At 38.0% G+C, this 12596-nt stretch overlaps 1 protein-coding gene across 1 annotated transcript in view; it reads right to left on the reverse strand.

Moving 5' to 3' along the window:
• Positions 1 to 66: 66 nt before the first annotated feature.
• lamc3 (laminin, gamma 3) overlaps positions 67 to 12596 on the reverse strand; it is a 60842-nt gene continuing 48312 nt past the window's right edge. Inside the window, exons 13-28 of the mRNA XM_043238966.1 lie at positions 9305 to 9493; positions 8842 to 9093; positions 8266 to 8419; positions 8051 to 8193; positions 7150 to 7328; positions 6540 to 6732; positions 5293 to 5534; positions 5116 to 5192; positions 4905 to 5039; positions 4563 to 4815; positions 3502 to 3645; positions 3154 to 3256; positions 1444 to 1646; positions 993 to 1136; positions 642 to 744; positions 67 to 529 (exon numbers count right to left, since the gene is read on the reverse strand). Coding sequence (XP_043094901.1) covers positions 279 to 529; positions 642 to 744; positions 993 to 1136; positions 1444 to 1646; positions 3154 to 3256; positions 3502 to 3645; positions 4563 to 4815; positions 4905 to 5039; positions 5116 to 5192; positions 5293 to 5534; positions 6540 to 6732; positions 7150 to 7328; positions 8051 to 8193; positions 8266 to 8419; positions 8842 to 9093; positions 9305 to 9493 — 2765 coding nt within the window. The 3' untranslated portion in view covers positions 67 to 278. The remainder of the gene's footprint in view (positions 530 to 641; positions 745 to 992; positions 1137 to 1443; positions 1647 to 3153; positions 3257 to 3501; positions 3646 to 4562; positions 4816 to 4904; positions 5040 to 5115; positions 5193 to 5292; positions 5535 to 6539; positions 6733 to 7149; positions 7329 to 8050; positions 8194 to 8265; positions 8420 to 8841; positions 9094 to 9304; positions 9494 to 12596) is intronic.

The raw sequence follows: 12596 nt of genomic DNA on the forward strand, positions 1-12596 counted from the left end.
CATCACGTGCATTTTGACTTTTTATCAGTAGAGTAAATAAGTAAAGCCACTCTGTATTCACGACAATTATAAAGAATTTACTTTTTAATGTGTCATTAATACGTTCAGTATTGCTTTTATAACAAGACGCAGCGGAAAGAGGAACGGGAAAGGGGGATTTCAGAGGTTTTTTGATCTTCAGCTTCCTTTGATTCAGATTTTCTGAGGCGACTAACTCCTTTTGAGCTACCCCAATGTCTCTCTAAAAGACTAGATAAGCGATGGACTTCTTCCTCCCCTTAGTGCCCTTTTTGTGGGCATGTTTTAGGCAAGTTCTGAGCGATGTCTGTCAGACTGTCTCTTTCTTCTCGTAGCTCCTGCAGGCTCTGTTCGAGATGCCGCAGCTCTTTCTCTTGATCGCGCGCAGCGCCGTGGAGCCTCTGAATCTTTCCGGTGAGAGACGGACTCTCCACAGCACCCTGGAGAACGCGGAGACGGGCTGCCGTCTCGTTCAGGATGCGATCATAGCTCTCCAGCGCCGCATTAGCATCTGCTCACATCCGTGGGAGAAGAGCGTGAGTTAGAGAAGATTGCTCGAGGAAAAAACACCAAAAAATAAAACGTAGGGTTGCAGAGGACATGAAATTAAATATTGACTTTACCCAGTTGTTTAAGGAGCAGAGTTAGCGTGTTTGTAAAGGACTCCAGCTGACTCTTGGCCGTCTCCATGCTGTCTGTCACACTCCTTGAAGAAAGCTGGATGTCCTGAGGAGAAATGGGTATATCGGTCACCTAATCTGGACATTACAGGTTAGCATTACGTTCTATGCTTTTTTTAAATCTAGTTTTTATATGGAAAATGCAGTGCATTGTCTCAAACCCCCCAAACAGAACATCACCACTCAATGTCCTGCAGAAGTCCTGTAGTAGTTCTAGTTATAACGACACTGAGGTCCTATCCAACTGGACAAACATTGGCAATTCCAACATCTCGTTGATGCCAAATTGTTTACCTCCTCTCCCTCTACGGCTTCTTGTTTCCGTGAAGCTCGGCTTTCCAGCTCAGTCAACCGCTCCAGGGTGGTGTCCGCAGCTGAGCGCAACTGTCCAGATGCATGCTTAGTCCGTTTCCCCTGCGTGAGGGACGCTTTGGCATCCTGTCATGAATAACAGCATAACAGGGCTTTCAGTTCCCATCAGCTCTTGCCTCGGTCCAGACTCCTCGAGGCAATGCAGCGTTTCTACACTTAGGACTTGATTTGACTAAATTGCCTCTCAAAGTTCGTTGCACACAACGTCTATAATCACAATTTGTTTACAAAAAGGAATAGAACAGGATAAAAAAACTTCACCGACAAGTACAAAGCAATGGCTTTGGGAAAAGTTTGTCTTATTTGCATAATTCAGAGCAGGATTGACAAATATAACCGCTTTTGTTTTTTGAATGCACGCGGCGTAGCCTACTTTAGCCACCGCATCTGCAGACTCCTGGGCTTGTTTAGCTGTGCTGCTCACAGCCGTAGCGTTCTCCACCGCAGGCTTGATCATTCTCTCTGTCAGCTTGACTCTTTTTTTCACTTCCACCAGGGTCTTCCCATTTAGCCCCTTCTCTCTCTCCAGATATCCTTTGCTATATGTGGGCAGCTGAGGCCAGTCTTGCTCCACGTCTGCAGCGGAGTAGAGCGTACATTATCACATGTTCACGTTTCCATTGCATTATACAAAAGTTCAGTTTTTTTCAGATTTCAAACGTTCACCAAAACGGCATTTATTTGATCAAAAATACACTATTGCGACACTATTGCAATTTAAATAAAGGGTTTTCTATTTCCAGGGCCGCTGCTGGCCAAAGGCAGAATAGCACTGTTGTGTCGCCCTACCTTTATAAACTATAATATTATAAGGGGTCAAAATAGAATTTTAATAAAATATAAAAGTAAATAAATACATTGTAATTAAACCGTATTATTTATTTAAGTTACAATTGTAGCTCTAGACGGTTACCTATGATTTTATTAATACAGTTTGATTGATTTCATGGTCTCAAGCATTCAGAAATCCAAATATCATAAACCATTTTTGTTAAAGAAATTAAATGAGCTGTAGCACTTCTGTTACAAATAAACTGGCCGAAATTGGATATTTATATTACATGTTTGGTCATAGTTACACGCTAAATAAAGATTCGTTTAACAACAGCAATTATCACCCCTTTGGTGCCCTTTGCAGGAATTTGTAATCATGTAAGTTGTTTATTTTGTATTACATTATCTATCTTAACTTTGTTATTCAATAAAACCAGAATTAAACCATATATTGGCTCATTGTTATTATATAATACATTTTAAGTCATGGAAATTAAGTCAGAGGCGTTGTTGTTGGTGGTGAAATTATTACAGACAATAAAAGACATTAGCCTACTAACGTCAACAGTCAAAAATGTTTCACAGGATTATGAACGTATTACCTGAAATTGATGCAATGGCTTCATCTCAAGCTTTTTTATTTTTCCTCTTTTCTCTGAAATTGCCTAATTGTCCATCAGTTATGATAATATGTATTCAGCCGCAAACATAAGATGAGAGCGAGCGCAGGCACAGATGCTTATACAATAGCATTCATTATAAAATAGTTGTTTTTTTATTTATATTTAGCCTATATAATAAGTTCATGTTTATGCATACTCTGTGTATAGGGATTATGTGGTATTATCTATTTTAAAAGCTCAGTGTTGTGTGATCCTTCAGAAATCATTCTAATACTCGCTGCTCAGGAAGCATTTACTAGTATTATAAAACTGTAAAAAACAGTTGTTCTGCTTAGTATTTTTCTGTAAACTATATTTTGTCAGGATCCTTTGATGAATAGAATGTTCCAAAGAACAGCATTTTTTAAATAAAAAAAAGTAGATTTTAAATGTCTTTGCCACTTTAATACTTTTCCAAATATATATATTGCTGTATTTCTCACAGTCCTCAGCCGTACCATATTACTCTTTTTTAATCATTAGAAATGCTTAATTTTACATTTGCAGTACAGTATACAGCATATACAGTTTAGGCTATTAAAGTTGTAATTAGGACACATTTACTTCTATATTTACCGCATTTATTGCTCATCTGTCATGATATCAACAGTGAAAATATGAAAGAAGTAAAGAGCAGAACCAGTTACCCTCCAGACCCTTCTGTAAAGACAGGATCTCCGCCTCAACCTCTTTCCCTGTCACCACAGAGGAGACGGCTGACACCCTAAATCCCTCAGCCACATCCGTCAGCTTCAGATAAAAAGACAAAAGATGCATCTCATTACACTGTCTTTTGGCAGGAAATTGTCACATTTTGAATTTGCTTTGAGCCGAGAACACATCCCTGTTATTTCTCTCATGCTGTAACATTTCCCACCAGACTGACTGGCAGGAGGTGCTAAAACTCAGAGGATGAAAGAACTGCTAGACCTCTAATTACTAGGACTTTATTGCAGTTCTGGGTGTGTTTCTTTATCAGTGTGGTCAGGCTTTACCTGCTTGAGCTCTTGAACGGTTTTCAGGTGTTTTTCAACACTGTCCACGTGAGGCTGTGTTTCCTCCATGGTCTTATTTATCAAATGTTCTTGGGATTGGACAGAAACATCCAACTCAGCTGTCCTGTTCATCAGGTCCTTAATCTGAAACACAGATTAATTTGCTTCAGAATATATTCTTTTGATGTCCTCTACACTCAAAACACATTATTTATAATTATATATATATATATATATATATATATATATATATATATTTTTTTTTGAAATGATATAATTTCAAGGTCAGTGTGTTTTACAAAAAAAGGTGCAATGCCAAATAATCTTCTTACAGATTACAACAAACATATACTAATGATCTTTCAATTTGATACTTGTTAAAAATCCTACAGTTTATCCAGAATACACCTTATTTCGTTCCAAACCTGCGTTCATCATTCACACAAATTAAGGTATTTTTTTATGAAATCCAAGAGCTTTCTAACCCTGCGTAGACAGGTTCAAAGCCCAGAAAGTTAGTAAGGATCATTAAAATAGCCCATGTGACATCAGTTGTTCAACCGTAATGTTTTGAAGCTACATTTTTTGTGCACCAAGAAAACAACAACTTTACCGACGTCTTTAATACCTTTCTGGGCCTTGAACATGGTAGCTGCATTGCTGTCTATGGCGGACAAGAAAGCTCTTGTATTTAATCAAAAATATATTAAGTTGTGTTGCGAAGAAGGGTTTGGAACATTGTTAGGGCAATCAATGACATAATTGTTTTTTTTGTGCACTTTAAAAGTATGACGGTTTAATTAGAAATGCCTCTTATATATAGCTTTGCTTGCTAAACATGTCTGGGCGGTAAAATAATGTATATGAAAGCTTCAGAATGTTTTTCATGTCGCGGAATAAGTATAATTTTAACTATAAAATACATCCAACTTTTCTGTAAATCAACTCTAGACTCTAGATTTTAGTTAATAAGATTATAATATATGCATGTTGAACGATAATTAGCGTACTGAGGCATTAATAGCGGTGCCACAATGTCCATTCATAATGCATGAACGTACCTCTGCGATTTCAGGATCCTGGGTTGCCGTTACATTTGTTTGATTAAGCGTCTGCGAGAAAGACGTTATATTGGACTCCTGCGCTGTGAGGCCGAAAGTGCCATCCGTTCTGCGTAGGTCAGACAGCGAGGCGGTGATATTCTCTAAAATGGCGGCTATTTCGGAGTTGCGGCTCTGAAGCGACAGGTGTGTCACTAAGGTCTCATTAACCTCAAGAGTCAGACTCTCCTTCAACCGCTGCATCTCCTCCAGCCTTTAAAACAAAAAAATAGACAGACAGCGACATTTAAAATGATTAGTTATTAAGAATTAAGGCTCAATGAATACGGACATGTGACTCACTTCTCTGTGAGATCCTGTACATAGGACTCTGTGGAGTTGTCTTCCAGTAACGTGATTAGCTGTGAATAGGTTCTGTTAGCCATTTTAAAGGCATCTTCTGCTATCCGCTCTATGTGAGCTGCAGCGTCTGTGTGACTGTTAAAAGGAAAAATTAGAAGCAATGTCGGCAGAAGTCACATCTAAAACACATCCAATAGATATTTGCGCTAACCTTTTCGCTAGCACCTCGGACTCATTCACTATGGTGTTCCATTTGTTTGGTTCTTTAGGGATTACAGGCGGGATGGCCTGAGAATAAGATGTTTGAAGAGAAGCATAAAGGCACATTTAGACACGTTCTCTGGCCAGATGGATTAGACAGCCGCTTAATTGATCTGTGCGGACTCACCATGCTGTTAAGGTCAAGAGTCATCTTCTTAAGCTGGCCTTGCATATTCAGAGCAGCGGATAAAGTGTCACCAAGCTCTTCACACTCGTTTTCACCCTTCGGAGTCTGTTCTTGTTCTCTAACTTCTCCGCTGTCTGTTAAGCTGCAGTTCAATGCTGTTGCAATGCTACGCAGCTGCAGCTGTAAGGTCTGGGCAGATGTTTCCAGCTGTGAGAACTGCTTAATGAAGGCCTCACGAGCCTCTGCATCAAAGGAGGAACATCAGTGTCGAATCAGTAGGGAGTTTCCAAAAAAATGACTGTCACTGGCAGAAACAACAAAGCTGAATGGAGGCGCAATATGTTCTCCATTTGTTTTACATAAAGTATGATAAATTGAAAAGTGGCTGTACTAACCATGCTAGACAAATTAGTTTTTCTTGGCATTCAATACCTGTCAGAAGCTATTTTGAAATAAGACTTTAAAAGCTTGTTGCAATTTAAAATCCATTTGAATATGTTTTAAAATATCGATATTCCTGAATTTTCAATATTGTGTCAATATTAAAGCTGAATTTTCAGAATTCACTCGATCTTCAGAAATCATTCTAATATGCTGATTTGGTTCGCAAGAAACAAATCTTATCATTATAATCATAGTTGAAAACAGCTGGTTAATATTTTTGCAGAAACCCGTGACACTTCTTTTCTGGATTCCTTAAAGAATAGAAAGTTCAAAGAAAACCATTTATTTATACATGTCCTTATAATTTTCGATCAAGTTAATCCTTATAAAACTATATATATATATATATATATATATATATATATATATATATATATATATATATATATATATATATATATATATATATATATATATATATATATATATATATATATATATATATATATATATATTTTTTTTTTTTTTTTTTTTTTTTTTTTTTTGGTTAACCGGATAGCATTGACAGAAAACAATGTTGCAATAATTTTTAGATTTGAAAAAGTTTAACAATTTTCAAAGAACAGTTTCTAGTGAAAAATAGACATTTGGTGCAAACATTAGTGTCCTTTAAAGTATTATTTTATATTAAATGCATTAAATACATTTTATTTACATTGTGTTACTTACTACTAACTATGTAATGGTGCTATAATGTAAAAAAATATTAATTAGTCTTTTGAAGGAGCATTATTAATAATTTGTAAAATATTTGATCAAATTAATCAGACCCATTCATGACCCTTTAAAGAAGAGCTTTTCACCTTGAATAGCTAGGAGGTCTTCCAGGGCATTGGGCAGATAGTCTTCAACTTGGTCCTTCTGTATGTGATTGTCCAGGCCGGTGTATTGGTGTCTGTGCTGCTGGCGTCCACGATAATGCCGACTGTATCTATTGCAGTCATAGCTGCTGAGCAGCGTCTCCAACTCCTGCAGTCTGGCCTTCAGTTTACTGGCCTGTACGCAAAACAATGAGAAAAAAATCATTAACAAAACCTGTGGGTAAAAATGTAGAGAATGCGCAAAAGTAGTCCTTTTTAAAAACTGTAAAATCAAAGCATTCAATTATAGCATTTTGATTATTAAAAATATCCATCACACCTTATTGGCTTGAGCCCCACTGAGCTTTTAGCTATCATTTAAAGGGCAGAGCTAAAAAACAGCTTTGCATTACCACCCATTCATGCTGATTATGAAAAACCAGGAAGATGTAGGTCAGAGAGACCTAAGCATCCGAGCAAAGGAACTTATTGAGCGGGTAAGATAACACTTAATTATAAAACTTTTAATTTGCTGAGCAAACATTATATGAGAAGATAATTTATCGTGCTTCATCGTCATCTCTCTCTTTCTCGTGGACTGAGGAAGGCCCACCTGGTCTCTGATGAGGCTGTAGCACACAGGGCACTCCTCACATTGGTGGGTCAGGCGGCTTTGGTAGTAGTTCAGTTCACACTTGTCACACTTATAACCAACAAATCCGTGGCGACAAGAACACGTCCCGTTGTCATGGCACTGCATCAAGGACGAGCCCATGGGGTCACAATTACATGCTATAGGAAGAAAAACAATGACTCTCCGATACTTGAAACAGGTATGTGAAAGACACAGTGGACAATATTATGTATGAAACTTTAAAGGGGCAGTTCACCAAAAATGAAAATTATGTCATTAATTATTCACCTTCACGTCGTTCCAAACACGAATTAAGATATTTCTGATAACATCCGAGAGCTCTATGACCCTAGACAGCACTGAACTACAACGTTCAAGGCCCAAAAAGGTAGTCATCATTAAAATAGTCCATGTGAGATCAACCGTAATTTTATAAAGCCGCAAGAAAAAAATGTGTTTTCTTTACACACAAAAAATGTTTGCAGCTTCATAGCACACTCACTATTTTTTATAATGCCCTTTCTAAGTTTCTGGGCCTTGAACATTACAGAAAACTCTGGGATTTCATCTAAATATCATAATGTGTATTCTGAAGAAGTACAAAGGTCTTACAAGTTTAAAACAACATCAGGGTGAGTAGTTAAAGACAAAATGTACTTTTGGGGGGGTGAACTGTCCCTTTAAATGTGTATTAAAACGTATACCTGTTTAAAAATAAATTCTATTGTGATATAATACGTCCTGGAGTTTATTCAGCTGAATTCACTGTAGAATGCTATTGAAATTTGAATTATGAATTAAACTGTTTTAAAAGATGTAGATCAATCTCAGTGTAAGAGAAAATCTGACTTATGTCCAGTGTCTGTCGGTTTTTCGATACCTCTGCAGCCTCTAGAGGAGAAACCAAAGAATCCCATTCGACAAGTGTCACACGACTGCCCCTCCACACCTGTTCGACACACACACTGTCCCGTGACCGGATGACACGCCGAAGAGGAGGAGCCAATGGGGTTGCAGTTACACCTGTACAACAGAATAAAAGCGTTTAGAATGCATGCAGTTTAGATTACACGCCGAATCACTGGCGTATCTTACATCTCGCAGCCCAAGCCTGGCTGTAGGTTGAAATAGCCGGTTTCACACCGTCCACAGTCTCTCCCTGTCACGTGACTCAGGCATACACATTTTCCTGTATCCGGGTGGCAGTCGTTCGGCGATCCCGATGTCCCAGCCACGTTACAGGCGCAAGCTGAGAAACACAAATTCATAAATTCTCAATGCAAAATACCCAGAATCTTAAGTTTGCCGAGCTACTGAGAAATTCACCGAAAATCTTCTCACCCGCATGATCGCAAATGATGTATAGCTCGCGCGCAAAATGCTTTTTTAATGTGTACATTCTAATGAGGCATGCAACAAAGCACGATCTTGAACAAGGGCAAAGTGCTTAATGTTGTCGAGCTTCTCAAAAACAATTTCATCTAAGTTCTCAAAGCCTCAAAGCATCAACGTTGTTTTTATACTCAGCTAATGAGATTTTCTGTCTCTTAACTCGTTAGCATTAACGCATCTGCAGTATATGGAGCCATTTTCTTTTGGCTGGTTCCACAATGCAGGTGATTTAAAATTTTACTGTTCTTGTGCCACATTCATGTTTTAAATGATACTCACGTTTGCACTTTCGCTCTGGATTGAGCTCATTGGCCAAAGCGTTGCCGTAGTAACCCGATCTGCATTTTTCACAATGGTCCCCGGTCGTATGTCCCAGGCATTTCAGACAGCGTCCAGTCATGTGATCACACACACCAACTGCATTGGGATCCACGTTCCCATTACACTCGCACCTCAAACACGGTTGCACTTTGCCTCCCCAGCCCAGAGGGTTGCCATAGAAACCATCTTCACATAATTCACACCGTACACCTGGGAATGCATTAAAATCCATTAACGCAATCTACTTTCTATTTATTAGCACCCTTCGTGCTTGTGCTTTGAATGCAAGCATCTGCTAAACGGATAAATGTACATTTATTTACAGTGAGTGCATAATGTATTTTAATTACTAATCTGTCTGCATATTAATGCTGAACTGAGATCAATTATGTAAATAGCGCATGAACTGACTGCAACTGACCCCTTTGGGCTGTTGGACAGTTGGTACAAACCACATCCCCTGTCTCTGGCACCTGGGCACAGGTGGTGTGATCTGGACAAGGACAAGGTAAGCAGTCGCCTGGGCTGCCAGTCAGCGCATTGCCATAGTAACCATCTTCGCAAAGCTCACAATAATGACCTGTGGTGAAATCTCTGCAGTCACATACACCTGCAATAAAACACACACACACTCAAAGAAAGCATATACAACTTGCACACAAACAGAAACGTTGGGGCTGGGTTTTGACAAGTTTCATGATTTGATTATATTACGTTTCACAAGCTTGCAATTCTATTCATTTCAATAATGATGTGTGTGTATGTGTATATATATATATATATATATATATATATATATACACACACGCACACACACACACTCAGGGAATGTTTTATAATATTATAAAATATAATATTTTTACTTTAATTTATTTTTGGAAACATAAACATTTAAATGACTGCTGTAAAATTAAATCTTGAAGTCCTGACAAATTAACTATTACTATTCACTGTTAAGCAAAATTTTCTAGCAAAAAAAGTTTTTGGTCACAGAATATGTTTGATTCGGAGGTAAATGTGACACCTTTTTGGACATAATTTGAAAATGGATATAATTTGAAATATGAATGATACTCTGTTTTATATCAAAAGTAACAAAGCACTAAGCTTATTGCGATTTATTGTAAGGTGCGCTTCAATGCTACGCTCATGAACTGAAAACAGGCTAGACTACTTGATTTAAGAATGAGAACATTTTAAAATCAAGAAATCAAAAATTTTCACCAACCCCAGTTTTAATTTAAAGCAGCGGTCAGACAGTCTAAGACAATCTTCACATTCATTGAACCTCACGCACCGAAACTCAGTATCACAGCTCCATGAATACAATATGAGTTTCACGAAAGCAAACAAACTCAAATGGCTTTCTGGTTCAGTGCAGAAACACCAGGGTGTGAGCAATCACGTATCAAACCATCGGTTTAGACAAGCAGCTCAACGCTGCCAATGTCAGCACAAAAACAGGCTGTAGTATGCCACAGGGCAAAACGATGGGCTCCCTAACAGTTTCATTTGACAGAAATTAAAAACAAGTACAGACATGCTACAAAATACATAATAAGGAAGAACGTACATTGCATAAGTGACAAAATAAATAGAAATGTTTATGCATACTAAACAAACGTTATATCATATATAAAATGAAACAAATGTTTTATCACTTTTCGAATGCATGTTTGTCTGTGCGAGTCACTTCGTGCAGAATCCAACAGGCATGCTGTAAAAATATATAAATATAAAATATATAATATAAAAGTATAGCCCCTCGGCTGTGATTAAGCTAAAAGAAGTGCACTACCCATTTGAAACAGCAGATGGCAATATACTATTATATTAATTGTGCGCGTGAGAGAAAGGACGTGACTAGACTAGTCAGACTCTTCAAACGCATCTGTTTTCAAAAACCCTTTGAATATTTCTGATTCTGTGGAAAGAACTTAATTTAAAGGTCTCTTTATCAACAACAACAACATCAAATCTCCAGATATATGTCTTTCGGATTACTAGGCTCCTATAAGAGGGCAAAACAGCATTATGGGAGTTAATTCTTGACCTTTGACTTTCACATATATATAATGCATAAGTACATCCACGGTCAAAAGAATGTCTTGACCTGTGGATGTATGAAATATATACGGCGCATGAGATGAATAGTAAAACAACCTTATTAAAAACTAGTATTCGGAAAGATCAGGGACAAAAATAGCATAAAATAAACACGCTAATCATAACATGCATTTCCCTGAAAACCACTGTATATAGCTTCAGTGCCGAAGTTCCCTTTTGAGACAGTTTAAAGACAGAGATTAAGTCCTTATAATAATCTGTGTTAAGAAACAAGCTAATAAACAGATTGAGATATTCAGATGGATTTAATAAATGCACGTAAACACTACGCGGTACAAGATGGTGAAAAACAACTCAGTTTGTCAGTAAGGTCGTGCGGAGCTCTGCGTGATGGCTAATTCACACCTATCAATCAGATAATCACGTCTTTAACGTTAAAGGACTGAAACTTCACACTCCTGCTGTCCCTCAACGGCACTAAAAACCGCTGAGAGAGAATTTGCAAGGTTAACACTAATAGATTTAATAAGGTTTCACCTAGAGAGACAAACGAGCGCCTCAAAAAAAGACGAGGAGAGAGAAAAGTATTTGTTCGGGGTAGGAACGCACCGATAAGGATTTTAAGCAGCATATTACTTTTACGGAATAATTTTTTGCGATTATTGTATGGTATAGGCGACTGTGCAACAGATAATAACGTAAACGGAAAGCATGCTGCCACACATAGCACAAAGGATAACGTTATTGCGTTATATTTGTGAATAAAGAATATAAAATATAGCACACATTCAGTCCCCACCACTATCCAGGAAGACATGCTTTCTAATATTATCTCGAGTTCGGAAGACTATGTGGTTTCAAAGGTTTTGACCGGCATTATTAGATCCAAATCAGAGGGAGAGAAATAAAGAGAAAGAAAGCAAGAGACTGAGAGGAACAGACAGATGGACAGAGAGATCAATAACGGGAACCGGTGTGATAACTTCAAATGAAAAGCACCGTAGTTCATAACGAAATCTGGAGTCTTTTAAGAAAAGACTGTAGGGGCGTCTGTTTTTTTGGGGGTTTTTTTTTTCGTCTGATTTTATAAGCAGCTGGACTGGGCCGCGTTCCTCTTCCTCTGTTTATTTGTTCTGCTGAATTAGATTTAGGAGGCATTTTATTTTCGGTCTTTGGGAGGTCTGGGAACACAGCAGACATATGTGTTCTGTGTCGGTCTGACCTAGAGGAAACACATTTAACTCTAAAAGTCTTACTAAAAGAACCACCGCCTCATATATCACTTCACCAAGACAAACCTCAACTCTCACGAAGATCAATACCACTCTCTTACGCAACAAAACAGAGGGCTCACAGCAACATAATGCAGACCGAAAATGTTTTGAACGCTCTGCAGTACCTTAAAGTACAGCAAAACAAAGCCATTTTTGCTCTTTTTTATGGTTTTACAGAAGGGAGCACATGAAGAAATCTTATTTTTGAGCGAGCTAAACACTAAATTGAAGGTCATGAAGTGAGGCAGCATCACAGATTTTGTCGGTGACCCATTTGATTTCACTTCACTGGCCCAGTAATGTTGCAATCCAAAGGCAACAGGTGACACGGGAAATTTGGACCAGATTCATTTAAATCATAACTGAGGGATT

Source organism: Puntigrus tetrazona, chromosome 5 (genome assembly GCF_018831695.1).
Source record: "Puntigrus tetrazona isolate hp1 chromosome 5, ASM1883169v1, whole genome shotgun sequence".
Classification (NCBI taxonomy): Eukaryota; Metazoa; Chordata; class Actinopteri; order Cypriniformes; family Cyprinidae; genus Puntigrus; species Puntigrus tetrazona.